The sequence below is a fragment of the Poecilia mexicana genome, unplaced genomic scaffold (assembly GCF_051168715.1).
Source record: "Poecilia mexicana isolate PSO_F unplaced genomic scaffold, ASM5116871v1 scaffold_13, whole genome shotgun sequence".
NCBI classification, from domain to species: domain Eukaryota; kingdom Metazoa; phylum Chordata; class Actinopteri; order Cyprinodontiformes; family Poeciliidae; genus Poecilia; species Poecilia mexicana.
In genome coordinates this window covers 1,744,730-1,768,918 of record NW_028263382.1, presented here as the reverse complement: position 1 = coordinate 1,768,918, position 24,189 = coordinate 1,744,730, and the positions used below count along the sequence as shown (strand labels likewise).

Sequence of the window (24,189 nt, the reverse complement as noted above, 5' to 3'; positions counted from 1 at the left end):
ACTGCTCTGTGTCTGCTGAAGCTGGCGTCGCTGCTGAAATAACAGCCACTCAGTCAATTTGTATAGAGCAGTCTCTCAACCCAACCAGGGTACTCAGAAAACTCAATGCAAAACGATCATTTACAACAACACAGCTGAAATAAAGGACCAAGGTGCTGGAGCTCTCTCATGTAACAGAAAAGATGTTTTACTGATGTCTTGTTGGCCCATTAACAATAGAACGTGTTGAATGATGACCCTGGGTAAGCCAAGCAGTGCAGGCTTTGTGGTTTAGGAGAAAACACAGGATGTTGAGGTAGAAACACATTGAAACTCTTGGGACACACAAAGCCCCAGTGTAATGCTTCAATATTCCAGCATTAATTCTGATAAAGCAACAACATACTTCTGATAATTCAACCCAGATGCCAGAGCGAAAAACGCAGGTGTGCAGTGGGCTAGTGTTAATTGCTGCTAATTGATGTAGCAACACATCAAGGCATATGTGGTCTGTGTGTCTTACACTGAGAACAGAGGGGACTGTCAAGTGTCTCAGTGGTAGAACGAAGACGATCCCGAGGCTCTTTGTTCTACAAAGAGCACGCTGTCTCTACCTCTCACTTTAAAGTTTCTTCTCAAAAACTGTTCTGGATTTTCCATTCGACAAAGGGAAAGATATTTACTATGTTTGTAGAAGTATTTTTGTTTTATAATAGGGTTAGGGATGATTTTCTAGAAAAGGATTGATCACATTCAGAAAATCCATGCATTTGAGAGGGTTAATGTATTTTGCATTGCAAGTCATCCCCCAAATTAACCGTGTTCCATTTGCATGTCAGAAAACTTGCCTTGGTTGTTGTGTTTTGTAAATAAGCCCAGCAGAATTGGCAATACAAATCGATAAAATCGATCCGTTTGGGGCGGACAGGAAAGTAAAGGCGGCCTGGGAGTTTCTCAATGGCCAGTCTACATTTGTTCAGTTGAAATTTTATTGAGAAATCTCTGTAATGTGACTTTAGAACTGTCACATTACATTGCTAATGTGGTCATTTTGATTCTCAGATGGTCAATATAATTTACAGCAACAATATATATGTCCACATACAGTACACAGTCTAAGGTAATTCAAATTCAAAAATCAATCAATCAATCAATCAATCAATCAATCAAATTTTATTTGTATAGCACATTTCAGCAGCAAGGCATTTCAAAGTGCTTCACATAATTAAAATGAAAACAGCATGTGACATTGAATGAACAGTGAGAAAGAGAAGGAGATTTTGATAAAGATTAAAAAAGATAAAAACATTAAAACCCGCACCCCTTTTAGGACTACAGTTAAACGTCGTTTAACTGGGACTCAAACCCTCTGGGACTTTAGTCAAAAACACTGTTTGACCAGAACTCCAACCTCTAGGTTTTTAGTTGAAACGCCGTCAACTGGGACTCTAAACCCTGTAGAAATTTAGTTAAACGTCCTTTAACTGGGACGTTTTCCGGGGGCTTTACATCATTAAAACGTTGACAGTGAGAAAGAGAAATAAAAAGAAACTAATGAATAGATAAAAAGTAAAGATAAAAACATTAAAAACATCGAAGACATCAAAACCCGCACTCTAACCCTTATTTAGCCATAAGCAACTCTAAACAGGTGGGTTTTAAGTTGAGATTTAAAGACACCCAGTGTTTCAGCTGTTTTACAGTTTTCTGGAAGTTTGTTCCAAATTTGTGGTGCGTAGAAACTGAATGCTGAATGCTTTCCAAAAGGAAAATTAAATATTGCTGCCACTCATATTAATTCAGAGACTTATTGTAGACAGTGATGGCTACTGGCAGGAAATATCTCCTGTAGCAGACTATATTACAACGAATTTGAAGAGTCCTCTGACTGAAGACAGGAAGAGGATGGTCAGGATTGGCCATAATTTTCTTGATCTTATGTAAAATTCTTCTTTGCATCATCATTTCCGGAGGTTCCATAGTTGTCCCCAGAACAGAACCAGCCTCATTTGTTGAGCCTCTTTAGGTCCCTGGCTCTGATGCTGCTGCCCCAACAGATGATGGCAGTTATAAAATCTAACTATTAAACTTACATCCGAGCTTTGGGCCCTCCATCTGTTTATTGACCAGCTGGGTCATCATCAGCCACAAGCTATTTAATAATTTTGAATTGTTAAGGGCTGTGTAAATAATATGTGACAGCCATAGCAATAAAAACTTTTTAAAGTTAGAAAAATGAAAGAATTCAATATAGCTTCAGCTGCTGCAAGCAGTGCCATCTGCATGCCATGAACGAAAGCAAGAAAAACCAAACAGGTCAGAAATTTTTACATTTACTGGAGGACTTCTTTTTATGTCTCAACTATTTAGCGCCACTTTTATATTTTGTTTTTTGCTTGTAATGATATTGCCATGGCTGGTGTTTTCTTAGATCTTTGTGTAGACAGGCCAGAGGCAGAGAGGAATTGAAACGTGAAAAAATAGAAAGCTAAACACAGACAAAATAAATGAATAAGACCTGATTTAACCACAAAAGCCAAAGACGAAAAACCTGAAATGGAAAGCAACAATTAACAATAGTAAAGAACTCAGAAATTATATATATATATATATATATATATATATATATATATATATATATATATATATATATATATATATATATATATATATATATATATATATGTGGATCTTCTAGGATACAAGTTTCAGATGTCTGAAAGTGCCACATTCATCTGTTCAAACAATCACATTCACGTTTAAACAGCTGTGATAATTTTGTTATTAAAATTCTGATAAATGTATTCCATCAATTGTCTTTTTAAGTGTGATATCTAAATAAAACCTCACTTTGAAGAATGAGAACTACAACTAAGATGAAAAAGAAAAAATCCATTCATTTGTCTTTCCATTGTCTATTTTTGCTTATCCATGCCCTCCTCTCCTGCTGAGAGCATGTTCCAGACACACGGGAAACAAATTCTGTCAGGAATAATCCTGGCTTGCCACCTGTCCTTATCTCCAGTGGTCATCGGGCGAGAGACAGGGGAACACCTTGGAGAGGCCTCCAATGGGACTCGGACCTCCTGAGTGGTGGGAAGTGAATGACTGTATGTGTCCTGGGTGAGCTGGGGGCCACATGTCTCCAGTGACGGTCCTCTTTGCAGTCTGCAGGTAAAAGCTCCAGGAGCAATGTGAAACAGTTTGACAGAAAATTGTTTCTACCTGACAAAAAAAAATAAAGAAATACTGAAAAACTTTAGTTTGATTCATTTTCAGACACTGATAAAAAGAAGGATAATGTGGCTTTTCATATGTAAATATTTGGTTTCTACAAATTCCACAAGTGATATGGGTACATGTAGTGTTTTCATTTTCAGCTAAAAGTGTACAACAAATAAAAGCTGAAACTGTTAATTATGGTGATTTTTCACTTACATTTAAAATGATGTAAGTGAAAAATTACATATTGTTGAAATGGAATATTACATCAGACTAATAAAAAACTACTTTTGAAAACAGAAATTGGAGCTTAATGAAAAGTATGTTTACATGTGCAAATGTAACTTTAATAAAAATATGTTTTGTACACAGTTGTTAAAACTGTCACCATGTTAAAACAGTTAAAACTGTTGTGCGTCTAACAGGAACAGATAAAAGATCGAGTTCCACCTCCTCCCAGTGCTACTTTTGCAATCTGAAGAACACAGCTCTCAGTCAAAAACAACCAATCAGAGCCAGGAGGTGGGTCTTAGCGATGTCATGTTGTTTCTGATATAACAGGTTATTTCTGCAGATAACAGTTGGACCGTAGAGAAGAAGTGGGGGAGATTGATTTTTTTTTTCAGATTATATGTCTCCTATCATACTGTCATGACATAGTGACAGTTTTAACAAATATGTAAAATATACATATATTTTTATAAAAGTTACATACTCCAGCTATAATCATTGCTTAAAGATCATTGTTTTCTAGTGATGCTTTTAATCAGACAAAGGAAACTCCTCATGACATATTATTTTTTTAAATAATGTTTTTATCAACCAGGTGAACAGATACAACAGCAGCTCCTTTTTGCTTCTCAACTAAATTTTTAAACTGTTTATGGTGCAGAATTAGAGCAACTGGAAAAGTAACTGAACCTGGTTGTCTAGTTCTATTCGGTAGGGTTGTCAACATAATAGAACAATCGAATCAAAGCCGTCTGTTGTGGCTCTAAATTCTCAATAAAAAGTGAACCTATTCACAGTGTGGTACACGAGGAATCCTGAAAACATCAGAGTGAAAGGGACAGTGCTGAAGAAATAGATCAGTCTTCATAACAACACTCGTTTGATCTTGATGATACCCATTGTATGAGAAACTTTCAAGATTATTTCTGCTTCCTGCTGCCTCCTCCAACTTGTCTGGCTGCAGGCATGGGCGCCTGAGAGCAGCATGAAGAGCTTAAAGGCATCTTTATGGAAGAGCGAAGCAACAGCAACACGGCAGTAACAGAGAAAGTAGAGGAAGAGATAGAGGGGTGGGAGGAGGAAGGGAGCACCACAAGATGAAAGGAACAGCTGTATACAAATGACAAGCTTCCATACCCCACCAACAGCAGCACCGCCGCCACCACCACCCGCTCTCCCCTCTCCCCCTCCACCTGCAGTGATGTGCCCTGTGCGGTCATCGAACAGCTTCAAAGAGCCAGGCAGGCGAGACGAGGCGAGGCGAGCGGGCCGAATCCTCAAAGAGACAGCCTCCGTCTCGTCCTCGCCGAACACCGTGGCCTCTGACACACAAACACAATCTGCCTCATCCATGCATACAGCACACCGTCCACCCTCCACCCTGCACCACCACCAGCAACACTGCTGCATGTAAAGAGGCAGGAGAGGGAGTAGAAGAGGTGCAGAGTGGAATGAAGTGACTTTATCACTGTAGTATACTCAGATTAAGTGACATGTGCTGCTATAAAATGAGACTAGCAGTTTTTTTTTTCTCCTTGTATTTTTCATTTACACAAACCCCAAACTGGAACTGGCTTATATGATGTAATGCCCTATATTATCCTAGGAGTTGGAACTTTACAGCCCAAGAGCCCTTAAATTCAAATGAGATGTTTACAAATGGGGCTGCATGGTAGCACCATTGCCTTATGGCAAGAAAGTTCTGGGTTAGCCCGGCCCAGGGTCATTCTGCATGGAACCCCTTGAGAGTTTTGGGTTAGAGGTCAGGTATGTGATGGTTAGGGTTAGGTTGTAGAAAATGAATGGTATTCAATATAAACTCCTCAAACACATGAAAACACAACTGTGTGTGCTTATGTGAGTGTGTTTGTGTGCTTGTTTGCCTGTAATTTATGTCTTCATTTTTGCAACTTGTCACTTTTACAACCAGCTCAGCATGTTTAACATGGTCTCTGTTCATGTTTTCTTTTGAATAAACACTTAAAATTGCGTCCTTTGCATTGAATAGAAAATGATTTTTAATTTCCAGTGTATCAGTTATGAGGTGTGAAAATCCATACTTTGATTTTTGCATTTTGGAAGCATTTGTAGAGAAGTTTGCAAAAAAATAAATACTTTCTTTGACATCATACAAACATAAAACATATGTTAAACATAAATTTTGATTTTGTAATTCTTTTAAAAGAAAGATATAGATTTGCAATAATTGTTCTTAAGTCCAAAATGTCATACAGTACTTCAGTAAAAAGCAACGTGAAAGCATTATGCATTACATAATTACATCAGAAAGTCAGATTAAGTCTCTGCCTTTGACATGACTTGTTCATGTGAGAGTAAGTGGCCCACTTTATGAGATGCCTTTATGGTTTTTGGGACACTTCAGATATTTGCCGGGTCACAGAGGAAGGGGTTCATCCAGGGAACCATTCACACAAAAATCAGCTCTGATGTCATAAAAATATGTACAGGAATAATAAACTTGAAGAGAACAGCTTTATATTCTGCCTAATGAGAGCATGAGCTCATTAATAACAGTTCATCTGATCTGTGTGTAATATGTGGTTTCCAAGCGTTCACAAATGTAGCTCTGAATAGTCGTGTTTGTGAGCATTGTTGGATGTGTGAAAAGCAAGGCAAGACATCGATCAGAAACAAATGCCAATTTGGCTTTGAAACAAATCAGCCTGAATGGATCCCCTCCTCTTCGCCTGCACCATGGCCAAGCACCTTGATCAGGATTGACAGTGCTTGGCTGCAGGCCAGGGCTTTTCAGCACACACACGATGGAAATGGACACGCCTCTCCAAAGAAAAAGGTAATCAATGAATGCCATGTGCTTTTCTTTTCTATCAGTGATTTATTTCAAGGCATCATATCAGAGCATCATATCAGATCTTTTTTTTTAAGTACACCACCTGAATCTTTCCAGTCTGATTGATGGAAGGAGGAGGACGTATTTTGATACGAGGATATCATGATCGAAAGGACAAGATGTCAGGATCTGCCTATAGCCGTCCCTTCAAACACTTCTGCTGACACACACACACACAGGCACATGCACACACACCAGGTGAGAACACACATGCAGACATATGAACACCAACCTCTCAGTCAATCCCACCCCTTCTCGGCCTGGGCTGGTAAATAAGGCAGAGTGTGTGAGAATCTCATTACCACAACACAAAGCAGAATTTCCTCTGAGGATTGCAGAGTGCATGTGTGTGTGAAATAAAGAGTGAGGCAGTGTTTGCGTATGCAAAATTGAACCAGAGCGCACCCAAACTATCTATCTATCTATCTATCTATCTATCTATCTATCTATCTATCTATCTATCTATCTATCTATCTATCTATCTATCTATCTATCTATCTATCTATCTATCTATCTATCTATCTATCTATCTATCTATCTATCTATTGGTCTGTCTTGCAGCCTGCGTGTGTGCATGTGTGTGTGTGTGTGTGTGTGTGTGTGTGTGTGTGTGTGTGTGTGTGTGTGTGGGGGTGTGTGTGTGTGTGTGTGTGTGTGTGTGTGTGTGTGTGCGTGGGCGTGCGTGTGTTTGTGTGTGTGTTGGACTAGCTCAATCAGCAGCAGGCTGATGGAGAGGGAGCGTGAGGCAGCTGGGGCCTCCTGCCCAGGCCTTCAATTTCCCTCGCAGTCCAGCCACTGGAGTGTGTAATTACTATGGGGCCGGCCCGGGGGCTGGCATCGAAGTGCACTTGTGCACGCACACACGCACACACCCACACACACACACAACACACACACACACCCGCAGACATGCACAGCATCTCTCAGTATCCACCCTACTGCAACAACGACCACCACCCCCAAGTCACACACCTCCCACTAATAGCCCTCACACACTCATGCACGCATAGGTCTCACACTCTCACACACACAGAACTAAGATACACATCAACCCTGGCTGCCTTGGTCTTGTAGTTCATCCTGGTGCCCTGTGTTGCCCCGGGGTGGCTGAGCATCTATGATCCGCGACTAGAAGCACACTATGAAACCCCTCTCAGCCCTCACTCTATAGTCATGCTGAAAAGTATCCAGTACTCTGCCGTGACACTGAGTATGGATTTCATATTATTCTGCTCCATATTTTTTCTTGTGATTTGCTGCTAAGTCAGCTGTGTTTGCTGTGGCACCAAGTCCCTGTTGAGTCCAGGTTCAATAGGAAAGTTCCCAAACTTTCTGATTTATCAAGTATGCACATGACATCAGCTCATGATTTAGTTCAGACTGCCAGGTACAGCTCAGCAGAAATCTGAAATGGGAAAGTGATTGGATTGGCATGGCTGTGTCTGGAGATGACTTGATGGGAGCTTTGATCTAATCTCAGCAACGTTGACATGGACCGCATAACGTATCAAGGGGACCACAAATTTCTTTGATGAAGAAGGCACCAACTTACTGACAAGTCTGACATGTTCAACTTAAAAATGTTTGGAACAAAACATATTTAATCCGTAGGGGAATAATGAAAAAGATCTTGTCTGTACCAGGTATTAATTTGTTGAATGCAGATTTCACATTGTCACTATTTATTGAAACAAAAGGATGGCAATCAAAAAGTTATTCATAAAAAAATAAGTATTCCATGATTTTAGGAGAAATAGGTTGAAAGCTGCCATAATCTGCCTGGTTTTGGGAGATCTTTGACACACTCTTCTTTACAAGAGTGCTTCATTAGAAGCAACAAAGCAATGCAGCTTCTTCTGTTTCTTCTTCTGTACCATTATCAAATATCACTCACCATGGATGCAGTTTCTTCCCTCAGACACCCACTCTGATGGACACATTGAACACCTGACTGAGCATGATAGCTACTCTGCTGTAATACCAAATAAAAGTACTGGTACTGTGCACACAATCTGGGTCAATAAAGTTGATTCTGATAGTGGTTTAGGGAGAAGAAGCAACTTTACAAATCACACAGGCATGTTTTTGTATAACTTTTTTATATATACTTTTTTTTATGTATACTTTTATATATATATATATATATATATATATATATATATATATATATATATATATATTTTTTTTTTTTTTTTTTTTTTTTTTTTTTTTTTTTTTTTTTTTTTGTTAAGAACGAAAAACCTTTTTCTACCAGCCGTACCAAACAAGCCACATTTTTTTTTTCTGCTTCCCTGTCATGGACTTCATTATTTTACATACCAACTGAGAACTTTAGTGGCTAAGATACAGCTGCTGGGTTTTTCATAGCTTCTCTGAGTATTGCTCAGTCTGACCTTGAGGTGAATTTGCTTTTAAGTTTTCCACTTGTGAAAAATATTTTTCATTATAGAGTGATGGGCTTCAAATAGTTTGGAAATTGTCTTTTTACTCTTTCTATATTTACAGGCAGCAACAGCTACTTCTTCAAGAAAATCTCTCCACCTTGTTAACAAACAACTGCATTCTACTGAAGAGCAAAGGCTCATATTTGATAATGATACGTTTATCAAGTCCATTGTTTTAGCAGCACATATTAGCTCTGTTCTTGCATAAATCTTCTTAATGTACAGATCAGTTTATGATGTTCTTGGAAGTTAGAGTTGGAGTCACTTGATGTGTCACAAGAGTTACTCTCTTACAGTAACCTGACATTTTAACAAGAGCAACTGAAAGTATTTGCAGTCCATTTTGGAGCTTCAACATAGTTTTCATATCCACCATTTTGTGTCTCATGCATAAATTATGTTGCACTACTTTTCGGACTCTGGGATCAACCACCTATATGACAACCCCAACCTCTAGAACGGTTGTAATGAACACTGCAGAGTAGAGTTAAGATAAGTGTAGCCATGCTGCTAGACGCTAGTGAAAAAGGCTTTTAGTCTGCCCTTCCTACACTGTAGTTGGGTTTAGATTAGGTGCAACCTCAAGGATTATAATTCCATTTTACAAAATGTGCCTATCTGTTTTCTATCACCTGTTGTATTGTACACCTTTCAGCATACATAGTAAACACTTTGTACATACTGTGAATGTGATGCGAGATGCTGTGTGTCAAAATACAGGAGGAGCATTTTACTCTGGCTTCAGAGGGGAAGAAAGTTCATCCATCTTGAGAGAAGTTCTTGCAGTGCAGTCAGTCATTGATGTATTTTAACCTGTTTGGTGCAAATACTTGGTTGTTTTTTTCCGTATGACTCTTAAAACTCTCAATTAGAAAAAAAAAAAAACTACAACCACCTTTCTCAGAGTGTCCAAATATCTATTTGAAAAAGTAAGCTTATTCTTTTAAATGGCATGTCTTGCTCACTGACCGGGTTACAGTCACGTTTTAAATGTAATGCTGTTGATTGCTAAGTTTGGCTGAAGTGATTAGTGATGAGTAATAATGTGGAAAAAAATTACCATTTGTATTTTTGTAGACCGAATGGTAATAAGTGAATATACAAGTACTACAGTATATTCTCTGGCTCTTGGTGTGAAGTCACAGCCTCTGAATTTGTCGAAGGGATGTGTGTGTGCTTGTTTCAGACGCTTTAAAACAACACACTGACTGAGAGAAGCTCCTTGCTATAAGCACATTTTAATGGGACACACACTTACAATGTGTGTCTGACAGTATCTGACTGAGCCGCTGTGTGGCTTCGTGTTTTAATGCTCTTACTCCTTGGGCCTGTTCTGTATGCATATGTGTGTGTATTTGTGCGCGTACATGTATGTTGTCGCCCTCGTCCTCCTTGGCACAGCGGGAGCACGCGCATGCACTCACTGGTGGGCCCTGGGACAGGCAGACAATTAAACAGGTCAGCGTGGGGTAACCTCGACTGGCCTGCGGGGGGCGGTAGACACGCAGCTGGAGGTAGCAGGACAGGCGAGAACAGCAACACCTCAGACGGACATGCTCTCTGTTACACTGGCATACACTGAGGGACAGACACACACTCACTCACACACACAGAAAGAGAGAGATGTACTCCCACACCTGCAGCTGGCCAGCAGGAGAGAAAAATGATTAAGAAGTTAGAGAGTTGAGGAGAAGGAGCAATTCCTGAGAATGACCTTAAATCTGAACCCATGGAACTGCACAAACAAAATCTGCAGATTTTCCCAATTCTTGATCATCTATATATACTTATTTGATGGGTAATTTTACATGTCTTGTCTTTACTTTCCTGTTTTATTTTGTTGCCATGAAATACTAGACCCTGTGCTTTCTAAATGTTCAAACTAGCTTCAAAATTAGAAACATGTGTCAATAAATCTGATCTGCAGATTCACTGTAAAGTAGCCATTTGGAGTTTTTTTTTATAACTGCTGTTACTGAACACATTATAACATGTTTTTGTTTTGTTTTCTTGCAGCAATGATAGTAATTTTCTTCTAGGATGTTACAAAAATTAAAAAAAGACAGTGGCTTGCAATGTCTCAGCAAACTTCAGCCATGCCTCCTCTGCGATAAAAAGCAGATTAAAGCCTCTCTCTGTGTGTTTGCTTGGTAACTGATTGCCGAGGCAATGCTATTCTTGTTTGCTGTTGCAGCCGAGGCGGAATTACCTCGATTGTGTACAAAATAGTCAATTAAATTAACTGTGAAAGGCTATTTATTTTAACCCGAGGATACATTTTTTTCTGTCTTTTTCTCTCCTCATAGATGTTGTTTTGGGTGGGTGGGGGTAGGGGCGCAGGGGTAGCAGAGGAGGAGAAATCGGCAGGAGAACAAAGAGGGAGGATGCCCTCAAAGTTTCAGGATTGGGATCATACTGCCCTCAAGTGGACAACGGAAAACTCTGCAGGAGCATATCAGGGTTTTCATATCCCACAATAATCTAAGGTCAACACAAGAGCTATTATTTTATCAGATTTCTTGCACACAGTCACCTCTAGGGTGATCCTAACATCTGCTCCAAAACAACAGTACAACAGTATGACACCTTTACCACAGAAGACAAAACACATTGCTCCTAACGTTTTGACACCAGTATTTTCCAACCCATAAAACAAAACACATGAAGCCATCCCGTAGGTGTGAGCTTATAGCAGAGTGTGACACAGAGAGCCAGAGTCTCTGTTGTTCAATCTGGTGATTCCTGCTCTGTTTATCTCCCTGGCCACAGGTTCTCAATGTGGTGATTTGGGGACTGTCCTGGCTACAGGTTTTAGACTTCAGTATTCTGATCTTTCACCCGCTCTGGTATCTCTTTAGTTTTGTGAAACGCTGCTTCATCATGCAGGAAAAGACCTACGTCACTTGTGCCTAAATTACTGAAAGGAATTATTCGAAGAGGAGTTTTTTATGTCATGAAGCCTTCTTCTATGCAACTAAAATCTCATGTTCATCCCAATTTGTTCATCCCCTGTCATTGGTGGCTATGCTAACTAGCCTGAGCATTCATACCGGATTTGCAGATGGAAAAGCTGTAGCAGAGAGCAATGAGGAGAAGGGGATGAGCAGTACCACATGACATTGTGATTGACAATGCTGAGACCAGCCTCCTGGCTCTGATTGGTTGTTTCCCTAAAATTAAGCACACCTGGACTATCCGGTGGAACCATGATCTAATACACACCAGTTTTGGAATGACCTAGTCTAAGTTTTGCTATGATCCTTGAGCGATAGGGCTTTGTATGCATTTGTGTTATTGCTTGGCTCATTTCTGAGCTCTTTATTATTATTTAAAATGTCTTAATTACTTAATTAATTGATTTGTGGTCATTATTGCTAGAAAGGTATTGACATTGATTCCTCCCTTTATGTTCAGTTTCTTATTCTTGTGTTGTATTATTTGTAGATTTGGATTTATTTCTCTTAGCTCAGTCTTTACCTGTGTTTTTGTCTGATTCAGCTTTTTTCGTGTCAATTAGTCATCTTCCATCTGTCTGTTTGCTCTCTTCCACAGCTGTTCCTAATCCCATTAATCAACTCGCCTGCATCCCATATCATGCTCCACTCTCACAGCAGTGTAGCAGCTCAGATTGTCATTGTTCTTTGCTTGTTTCTCACATCGCTGCATGTGCTTCATGTTCTGTTCTTCATCTGTAAGTTTTCCCTTTTATTATTTTTTTTTACATTTTCAATGTTTATTAAATCCTTCAACAATTAAACTACAGAGACAGTGAAACAGATGCTGACAAAACTACCTTTTATTTATTGAATCTCCACCATGCTCATTCCAAGTTCCTGTCTGCGTTTTGATCCTACCCTTAACGTACAAAACACAATCAGCTTAGACTTAAATACGATCCAGATAGTATGCCATGGCCTTTATGAGGCCTTTAGTTTCTCTTTGGGATCAATTAAGTATTTTTTAATTGAATTGATACTGTGCCAAGGAAGAGTCCTGTAGTGTGGATCAGTTTAAAAAATTCTTCAAAGAAAAGTGGGTCCAAATTGCTCCACAACAACCATTCATAATGTTTATTGGCAATTGTTGCCCTGTAGTGTGGTAGAAGCATGTAGTAGGTCTAGGAGCCATCTTTTCACATATGGCCAGGCTGGTTTGGATACTTGTTTTGCTTAATAAACAAAATCATTTTCAGAAAAAGCCTTTTGCATTTGGTTATGTTTCTCTTATAATTTCTTTATTTGTCAGAAAAAAGCAAAAAACATCAGAAAGCTGTATGAAATACGTTCTTAATATCACAGTATATTGATATCTTTTGAGTAGCATTTTAGGTAGCCTGTGAGGGGACAACTACTTTTTCACAATAAAGAAAACACTTGCCAATATAAAAATAGCTTTTTTTTAAAAATAGTTGTACTTTATTAACAAGGTATTTTCTAACATATTACTTGCTCATACTGGGTTTAAATACACAACCATATGCAACACAGTGTTGGACCAGCACTGCTCAGCAGCACATACATTTATCATCAAACAGAATTTTCCAAACATCAACTTTCATGTAAATGAAAACAAATAGTCAAAAAAAAGACAAAAAAAAAACCCACAATGGAGCAGCAGAAACATGAGGGATTGGACAAATGCATGCATTGCAATGGAGGCTAGTTAAATGAGGCATGTGATACACTGTAGTGCAGTGTGTATGACAGTAAGACAGAGAGAATAATTGTGACTGTGAGATAGAGCAAATGATGTGCTGGAGGGGAAGTAAACAATGCCAGTTCCTGTGACAGACTGCACAACACTTTCCGACTCATTGACTTTGAATAATTTTTCACATCAAATGAAAAGTAATTACATCACAACAGCTCATCCTGAATGGTTTCCTCTCTCTGTGACATTGTCCCTCTATGTTTGTGTGTGTGGGTGTGTGCTTGTTGCAAGATCAACATAAATGTTGGTCAGTGATTTAATTGAGCCATTCATGATGTCAAGGAAGAGGTGATGCTTGACTGTCTGCAATGTAGTTAATGTAGTGAGAGCAGAACCCTGTTTAACTACAACAGCCAATAGTGTATGGCTCATTTGAAAACTATATGCACAGACTGCCATTGCAGGAACACAAACATTGGAAGTAAAAAGCAAACAGGTGCATTTTTGGGAGGAAACTGAACATCTCTGCATACACCACTCTGGAGATCTTATCATTCAGTGATGACTGTGAACAAACAATTATATTTAAACTGATCCTTGCATCACATCTATACCAATCAAGCTAATCATGTCCCTGTGTCGCCTCTAATTTTAGGATGATTCCAATAATTATGAGTTTAGGGTTAAACACTGAAAAATTCTAACACAGAATGAAGGGTTGAAATGAACCCACCAATATTATCATCATGATCCTTGGTCACACAATCATGACTCCAATGAATGACAAAAGGTAATATAAAATTATGGAACAGGAACAGCTTAGTGACATGATGCAAAGCAAAGATTGCAGTAGCAGTTTGGTCCACAGTTAAAAAGAAACCAAGCAGTGTCCATGTGATATGAGAGATTGGAAATAGGGAAATCAGCACAATCAGATGCAAGATAATATGGTACAAAACAACTTTGGTTGCTTGCTTAAAAGCAGAAAGTGTATGCAGAGAACATGTATAAAGACCACAACTAAGAGCTCAGTAGGTTACATGCACAGTAGAAACTAGATTCTGCCCATTTGGACAAGAATCTTGTGATTGAGAGAGATGGAGCTTCAATGTCATTCTTTAAAAATAGATGCGGCTCACGTGGCCACACGAAAACGTGAAACCGGTGATCTATTATGTATCCAATCTGGAACCAGATTTAAAAAATGATCGTTTCTGGTTTCCTAAAACATCAAATCCATGTGGATGCACAGTCTACACGATAAAAACAGGTGCAGATACACATAAAATCATCTCTGCGTGGATGGGGCCAAAGAAGTTCTTTTGCAGTTTCTACTCCTGGCCTATGGAACATTTTACCTCATCTTATCAAATCTGTTAAAACTACTGTCATGACCTAAACTTTGGAGAACTTCAAAGGTCCAATATGCAACTTTTACATAGGATGTGATTTGCAGTGTTGTAGTACTCGAGATCGGTCTTGGTCTCGAGACCATTTATTGATGGTCTCGTCTCGGACCCGGGCGCTGAGGACTCGGCATTTTATTTCAAGACCAGTCAAGACCGCAACTGTGAAAATATCACTAAAAGTACAGCATACTGTCTAGTTTATTTGCTAACATCTTTGTTTTCACTGGATGCAAAACGCACCGATTAAAATCCAAGCAATTACGTGTTTCTGTTACTCCCCCTTCCCCTCCCCACCTTTCACCTGCACGCGATGCTCTGAGACATGCGCGGTTGTTTTCTCTGAGCGGCAGATGTCTAATCGTCAGAAATGGAATAGCGCTGCATAAATCATAAGAAATCCGCCGCAGCTAACTCAGCAGCGGTTCACTTTCACAGACGGTGGGGACAACGTCTAACTTTTTTCGTCACTTAGAAAAGTAGCTCAAAGAAAGGTAAGCTCCGAAGACGTGATGTTAGCAAAGCTAGCTGTACAGAGACACATTATTTGTGATGAAAAAAAGTTCTTGTCGCATATATGGGACAAGCTGTGTCCAAAAGTCTGCAATATAGTGCTGTGACATTCAGGAACAGTCCGATTTTTCTGAACGGGTCTTTACATAGAAGATAGGACTGGAGTGTCACTGTGAGCCGTTGTTCTATCAGATTACCATATGCTGTCAGAATAGCGTACATGCAGTGAGTACCATACCTGCGCATTAAGAAGTCCGACCATCAAAGGAGTTGTCAGTTCACCATATGCAACAAGTTATGACGAAAATAAGTCATTAAACTTTTTTCAATGATAACTATATAGATATACATGCGTTGTCGTGGTTTCAAAGTGTATTTAAAGCAGGGTCTGGCTGCAGCTACAGTCAGCTACAACACAGCTTGTGTAAAACTCATTAACCTACTTAACTGTTAAGTCCGGATGTCATTAATAACAAAGTGCATGACGATCTATGTCATGATTTTATGTTGCTGATTAAATAAAACCATACGGTAATGACGTGTCTGACAGATATAGCCATGAGTTTGTGCTAAGCGTATGACGATCTGAAAGCGTATGCTGACCTGGCAGAACACAGTTCTTTGTTCTTGTAATGCTCTGTGTACACTGCAGTAGCTATCATTATTTTATTTTATTATGTACATTGATATTTTTTAAATTAACAAATAAAACACAAGAATGAAAGAACATGCAGAGCATGCACATTGCTCTTTGATTGTTTTCGTTCAAAGTGGCAGCTGTAATGTGTGCCATGGTGTCAGACTGCCTGGCTTCATGTAGCAGGGTTTGTCATACTATTAAAAAAGGCTACCATGGTGTCACACCAAAAACCAGAAGAGTTTAAACATACATAAAAACATGTCTTAAAACACAAAGCACAATAGTTCTTCTACCCTTTAACCATTTTATGGGTGATTTTTTTCTCACTCACACAATAATGCCCCCTGTGCAGCTATGTTCACATTTTTGAATGAAAACATTGATAAACACTTCACTCCTAAAAATGAATGAGACAATGGAATATATTCCATTGATGATTTTTGTGTGATTTTGTTGTAAGCACATTCAACTTTGTACAGAACAAAGTATTCAATGAGAATATTTGGTAACACTTTATTTGAAGGGGGTTGAATAAGACTGACATGACACTGTCATAAACACATGTCATGAACATGAATAAGCCTTCATGAATATTTATGACTGTGGTCATAAAGCGTCATTCGGTAAATTATGACACTTTTAATACAGAGTTGACTTTATTTAAAATGTCTTTGTTATGACAACTTGACATTAACCAAGAAATCATTACTGATATAAATTTATTATAAAAGTATTATTGATTGCACTTTAAAAATTAGGTAACTTTATGTTATTAAAGGTAAAGTTTAAACAGTAATGATTTCCTGGTTAATGTCAAGTTGTCATAACAAAGACATTTTGAATCATGTCAACTTTGTATTAAAAGTGTCATAATTTACCGAATGACTCTTTATGACAACAGTCATAAATATTCATGAAGGCTTATTCATGTTCATGACAGGTGTTATGTCATGTTTATGACAGTGTCATGACAGTCTTATTCAACCCCCTTCAAATAAAGTGTTACCGAATATTTCATTCATTCAGATCTAGGATGTATTATTTGAGTGTTCCCTTTATTTTTTTGAGCAGTGTGTGTATATATATTTATATATATATATATATATATATATATATATATATATATATATATATATATATATATATATATATACACACACTGCTAAAAAAAATAATAATAAAAAAATATATATATATATATATATATATATATATATATATATATATATCCCTCTTAATTCAGTAGTTTAGTTGAACGTTACTAGGTTAGTTAGCTAGAGTTTATTGACTGAAGTGTCTTGATGTGTTGTATTAAATTTTTATGTTTTGGACAGAAGTTTTTTGTATTTATTCTGTATATGTGTGTAGGACTTCCTGTTTAAGAATACCAGGGTACAAAGTCACTCCTTCATCTATTTTTCTATAATACATCATCAGACTAGTATTCATAAAACTATAACAGACAGAGACTGTGTGGATTTTATGTCCCGATCATAACATGATGTTTAACATTTTTGTGCAGTCCAATTCAGTTTATTTATATAGTCATCTCACAACACATCAAGGCACTATACAAAAAAATAATTTTGATCCAATCATGCCAATAAATCACAGTTATCAAAAAATAAGATCAATGCAGTATGTAACCTTTATAAAAAACATGTTTTTTACATGTTAAAACTGTCACTATATCATGATAGTGTAGAATGAGATCAAGATACATAGTGAAAAAAAAAAAAAAAAAAAAAAGCTCCTCCACCTATTCCCAGGGTTGCTATTGCTATCTAGAAACGCACCGCTCCCTGTCAAAACAATCGTTCAGACCCAGGAGGAAGGTGTAAATGCTGTCATTCACCCTTCTTTTTTCTGCACTCACTATTCTATTCTACATCGGTTTAGTAAATATGTTACAAGTTGTTCTAGACATTTTTTGCTGTCTCACTACACATATTTCTAGAAGAATTTATTTACCAAATTTCTTTTATGACGAAATCAGAAGTCCCGCCTTTACTGAAGCTTGATTGGCCTGACAGCACCATTCCATTGCTCTGATTGGCTTTCAATTGCACCACGCAGTTCCGCTGTTCTAGTCTGTTTGTGTTTTGACTGTTTACTGTGGAGCTCTTCTCTTCTCCTATTCAGCTCTAGTTCGAGCTGAAAGAGGCTGACAGTCAGCGTTTCCCGCTTCGGTTAGTAACTGCATTGGCCTGGCAGTATAGGTAAACTAACAAGTGTGTAATAGTCCCAGATTGTTACTATGGCGTTCATCGCTGAAGAGAAATTTACCAGCTAGCTATTTGGCTAGCTACAATAGCTTTTGGGGGCTACCAATAGAAGTTCATCGTTACCTAATTAGGGTGATGTGTTGACAGTTGTCTTAGTTCGCCTTTTGTGTTTGATGGTTTGAGGTGGGGCGAGAGGGAGACACATTGAGGTGGGGAACACCAGGGGCTGAGAGAAGCAAACCTGTGAATGTGATGTTGGGGGAATTTCATCTCAGGAGTCTGCCTGCCTGTCGCTGATAGTGTTGTGTTACTGCTCCATTCATGTAGTCCACACTCAGACTGGTCTTTCTACCCTAGTTTGTCTTCATTTTCTGTGACGTTCAGCCAATGAAGACAACCAGTGTTGGTGTTCGTGGTGTTTGGACCCCAGTTGTCCGCCTGACCTCTGCATGTCGCTTTGTTGGTTGGTCATGTTGATAACGAACTGTTTGTTCAGCTCTGACTGACCTTCTAATGAATATGGAATCTGCTTCTTTGCAAGATGTTTACATCATCACAAACCGTTTTTGTTTGACATCTGGTTCTGGTTCTTATGCTAAGAAAATAAATCCAGCTGTTTATCAGTTTATTTTTTTTCCTAAGATAAAGGTAAAAAGTTTAGATTGTTGTGTTCTAAGTCCCTCATATTAGTCCATAGTGCGGCATTTTCTACCACTGAAATCTACGATGTTTGTATACTGTGTCATTCTGCTGATACTGTACTATGTCCTAAAGCAAGACCTACAATAAGCTATTTGCTTTGTGGGAAGATGCTTTATCATTGTGAGAAATAATTTTTGTTATTATCAAACCTATATTCCTTTAAGTTAATAATGAAACTGCTAAAAATTGAAGTTTAACTGTAGAGTTTTGTTCCTTTATGTGCCTGGGTGAACGCATCTTGGTCCAAAAACGTTTCCTCTTCTGATGTAGAGCAGTGATTTATAACAGAATGTTCCATTTCTCAAGTCCATAGTCCATTTCGTAGTTCAGGAGACAGTTGTCCAAATCTCCTACCATGTTTGCAGTGTGATGTTGTGATGTCTCTCCTCATTTCAGTTTTTAATTTGGCTACCTTCCTGTTTCTTCATACATTCTGAGCCTAACATGTCTTTCTCCATAATAAATAAAGTTTCTGATTGAACTTTTTAACATTGAGTATTTAAACTTCTTAATTTCAAGAAATTTTGAAGAAAATCTTTCATGATCCTGACATTTTGCAGATGGAAATAAGTCTAGTAATCTTAACAAACCTAAAAATGGAAATGTTTCAGTTATTTTTTTCCATTTATTCTTTTGCTCAAAAAGAGCTATGACTTCATGCTTATGTTCAGATCCTTATATTTGCTTTTAATTTTCTGATCCAACTAGATATTTATGTTTTTGTATATGCTGTTGCCGTGTCCTCTCTTTAGGTAAAAAGAAGAAGCAGGAGAAGGATGGCGTCCGACTCTCCCCGCAGGCCGAGCCGCTGTGCCGGGGGAGTTTTGGTCCGAGCTCAAGCTGCTACGTAAGAACAAAAACCTTTTTATCTCAGTATTCATTTAACAATCAAGATGCTGCCACTGGGATTGGATGATATATACACATAAAGTGCAATAATATAAGTGATATTGTTATGACATAATAACTAAGCAAATATATAGTATTAGTCTTTTTTTTGCTGTAGGTTCTAGCAAACATAGAACCAGATAGATTACCTAGGAAAAAATTGGGTTCATTATTTTCAATTTCAGAACATGGGGTTATTGAAAACGTTGCATCTGGTTGTATCTTCTAGTCAGTAATGAAACAGTTGCAGTTTATTAATAACTTTCCCAAAACCTCTTAATCCACTTTATAACATTTTCAGCAGCAATAATCAACAATCATCCACAGCATTACTGGCATGGAAGTAATTCCACTAGCCATTACTGTGTATGGTGATATTGCTGGCATGATACATATGCATTGTGTTGCGCTGCCCTACCTGCAACTCTGTGATGTTCAATCACAGGTCCACAACAAAGTAACTAAGTACAAACTATAGGAAACATTTGGTGTCTGTTAAGTTCACAGTTGCTATGTTGCCCAAATCTCAAGTCTTTAGCGTCCTCTAATAGGTGTCTTTCCTGGATTGTTCTATATAAGGCAGAAAGAAAAAGAAATTACATTATGAAAATAAATTGCATAGCTGTGGTAAGGATAGCACAATAATGCCATTGAAATTGTTTCAATTTTAATTGAAATAATTGCAATTGAGTTGTGTTATTTAATTGCAACAACTTAATGCATAATTAGTTGTAGATTTTTATCTAAACCAAGTGAAATTGGAACTCAATTAAACAATTATTTCATAAATAAAATCGATATATTAAAAAACAACTTGCACATCAGCAGTTATAAAAGTATTCCTATAATTATAAATAGATGAATGGGAGAAAAAGTTGTAGGTTTAATCTACAAAAAGTCAGTACGGAGGAAATACCGTATTGTACGCACTATAAGGTGCACGGGATTATAAGTCGCACCTTCAATGAATGGCCTATTTTAAAACTTTTTCCATATATAAGGCTCACCGCATTATAAAGCACATAGAATAGACACTACAGTAGAGGCTGGAGTTACGTTATGCATCCACTAGATGGAGCTGCACTAAAGACAATGTCAACAAAACAGCCTGACTCCGGTCGGCGAGGAGAGCCTTCTGCAACTGGGCCGGGGTGTGGCCGAACGATGGTCACCCTTCTCGGTTTGCACACAGCATGTTTGTGGAGAACGTGGTGCTAAATGACCTGCAGACGACCTGATTCTAGACGGTCAGTAGGTATATAGGTCAGTCAAACTTTATTAATAGATTACATCCAGCGTTCTGACAACTATCCCAGCATGCACCACGCACTTCTTCTACGGGTGAAAATTAAGTCGGCTGCTGCTTACCGTAGTTGCTAGACCTGTTGTGGCTCAATATTGGTCCATATATAAGGCGCACCGGATTATAAGGCGCACTGTCGACTTTTGAGGAAATTGAAGGTTTTTAGGTGCGCCTTATAGTGTGGAAAATATGGTAAAATGTGCTTTAATTCTTGTATAGAAAAACATTCTGGTGTAGTTGAAGTAGGAGGTAGAACTATGTAAAGTGGAAATGATGTTGCTCTTGCAGCTTGCCACATTATTAATCAAAATTTGGTTAAAGGTTTGTGCCACAAAAATGGAAATTTGCTAAAAGAACTCCATTGCCAAGAATTATCAAATTACCATTGTCTGAATCTAACAGTCTCCCAATTAGCCTACTGCATATTCTAAGTATAGAAATGGATACATTTGTATTTGAACAGATTAAAGCATATTTTGAACATTAGTTATCTGCATGCACAGGCCTGCAATGTTGTTTTAAAAACTCCTGAGTCTCACAAAGTTTCTTTGTGTAATCTGTGATAGTACATTATAACAGATTACACAAATTGGCAATATATACTAAAATGGGTAGAGGTTTAGTGATTATTAGAGCAAGTACAGGGCTTCTATCATCAATTACTATTGCAAGAGTAACTCAAGCCTAAATACTGTTTCATTTGAAATACTGTCCTGGTTTGGCCCACTGGACTTAGAGAATATATTAATGAACTCCAAATGGTTGAAAACAGAGCATCTCATTTTGCACTTCTTTGTTATTAATCTGCAAGAATTAGAAAAATACATGACATATTTGGATGTTTTTTTGTTAAAGATACATTAAGCTACCCACTTTTTTGTTTTTTAGAAATATACTTTATACTAGAAGTATATATTTTTTAAAAAATACAGTTTAGTCAAAATTAACTTTTTCATTCAACTAAACATGCTTCTAAAAGGAGGTAAAGTATTGATTCTATTATATCTCAGTTCATTGTTTTACTTGAGCTCTCTATTCTGGCAGGGAGCAGTCATACATGGAAAGTGTTGTCACCTTCCTGCAGGATGTGGTCCCTCAGGTAATTGTTTCTCATTTGTTGTGAAGGGGATGATTAGATGTATGTTTTCGGTACGCTGATTTCTCCAGAGAAATGTTTTCACATCTCAAAGAGTTTGGACCAAAACACCTTCAGATACATTTACAGTATAAGTCACAACACTGAGCACAACCCTCATATTTTTGTCATGCATTTCTTATTTCTTTTTATGGTCAACACTGAAAGCATGACAGTTGCATCATTTGTACAACACTGCCTCCTCACAATAACTCAAGACACAACTATTAATCCTTAAACTGCTGGCAATCAAAGTGAGGACAACCCTAATTGGAAATGACCAAGTTGTTCCCGCTTAGCCATTTTCTCTCCAGGTATCTCGGCTTCCTCCCACAGTCCAAACTGGTTTCCATAAGTTCTCTAGAGAGTGAGACTGTGAGAGTGTGTGTGTGTGCGCGTGTGTGTGTGCATGTGCATGTGCGTGTGTGTGTATGGTTGTTTGTCCTGTCTGTCTCTGTGTTGCCCTGCGATGGACTGACGACCTGTCTAGGGTGCAGTGGTGGGCGATATTGCCCACCACTGCACCCTGCATCCTGCACAATTGTGATATAATTGTGTGATATAACACAATTATATAACAATATATTTTAAATACCTCAATAACAATATCACAGGCGATATTCCATATTTTCTGCTGGGGACAAGAGGTGAAAGACATAGGGGCTAGGATTTTTTTATATGTATATATCTCACAAATACAAAATAAATAAATAGAAATCTAAATTGATTTGGCTAACAAAAAACAGTCTAAAATCAGCTACCAAATGAAAATAAAAGTACTTAAATAAACAAATTAAACCAACTGTTGTGGCTTAACAGAACAATAGTTTTACAAAATGTTAAAATGTTTTTCCAGTGTCTTTTTTTTATTTTTATTTTTTAACTCAATTATGTTTAAAACTAAGATTTTTAAAAATATTTTTAAAAGGAAACCTCCTTTTTAAAAATGCTCACCACCAAAATATGTCGCATAAAAAACCCCTACACACAGTAGACGCTTGCACACTTCCTAATAATCTGGAACTTCATTTTCATTTCCCCCATCTGTCATGGATATCTCCACTGAGATCTGCCATCAGAAAGCCAGATTCATTGTTTCCAAAAATGTGAAATCTGCACTCCCAGAACACACTAAAATAAGGAAGCATGCAGCTGTCAAAAAAGTTACTATGTGATCCTACAATGAGCAGTTCTCAGTTGTTAGATTTATCCTTCAGTTGTGTTTAAAACAGTTAAATGTGTTCCTTGTGATGCTTTGTGTTTGACTAGATTTTAGCAGTTTAGAATGAGGAAAACATTTTTGAACATGCATCAAAAATGTTTTTCTGAGTTATCTCATCCTGCTTTTCCTCCGACAACTTCTCTTCTCTGATCATATGGCAAATATTACTTTAAGTTGGTGCCATTTACACCCTGTTCGTTATTTTGGGCATGCGATGGATAAGAAGGCCCCCATCTGTATTAGTTGCAAGGGGAAGGATTTTAGTTGACTTCTTTAGTTTTATCCTGAGTCTAAGGCCTCAAGAAGGAGTTTTTTTCACCTGCTGTTCTTTCTTTAATTGTGTTGCTCTCTCATCTTTCTCTGCTACAAGTATTGCTGTTTTTCCTGAGTTGAATCATTCACACAGGTTTTGGACTTTGATACTGTTTGTGTGAATTTAATCTATTTTGCTCACTGTCTTCTTGATCATTCAAACTACAGGCATATACTGGAGCGCCACCTACTGATGAGAAAGAGAAAATCATTTGGGTTCGATTTGAGAAAGCAGACATTAATGGTAAGTGATGAAAAGCAGGAAATTGTGTCTGTTTGATAAGGGACTTTAACCTTTTTGTTATTTTGTACCTGTTTTTTTTTTTCCATCAGTCCCTGTTGAAGGAGAGAGCAGTGTTGGTAGTTTACATTTTGCTCACCTGTTCTTTGCTGAAGATGTTTCACTTCAAACAAACAAAAACTGTTCAGTTTAGGTCAGGCATTG

General features: G+C 37.9%; 1 protein-coding gene and 1 long non-coding RNA gene across 3 annotated transcripts in view; one reads left to right on the top strand and one right to left on the bottom strand.

Annotated features, from left to right (window-relative positions):
* The window catches only part of LOC148155655 (uncharacterized), a 233,950-nt gene that overhangs the window by 102,393 nt on the left and 107,368 nt on the right, over nt 1-24,189 (bottom strand). The window lies entirely within an intron of this gene.
* The window catches only part of bcas3 (BCAS3 microtubule associated cell migration factor), a 357,170-nt gene continuing 350,990 nt past the window's right edge, over nt 18,010-24,189 (top strand). The window contains exons 1-4 of one of the 2 annotated variants that reach the window (XM_088011438.1): nt 18,010-18,146; nt 19,637-19,731; nt 22,120-22,174; nt 23,913-23,988. In XM_088011438.1, the coding sequence (XP_087867564.1) occupies nt 19,661-19,731; nt 22,120-22,174; nt 23,913-23,988 (202 nt within the window). In that variant the 5' untranslated portion in view covers nt 18,010-18,146; nt 19,637-19,660. Of the gene's footprint in view, nt 18,177-19,636; nt 19,732-22,119; nt 22,175-23,912; nt 23,989-24,189 lie in introns of both variants that reach the window. The other variant, XM_088011439.1, reaches the window with a different exon arrangement.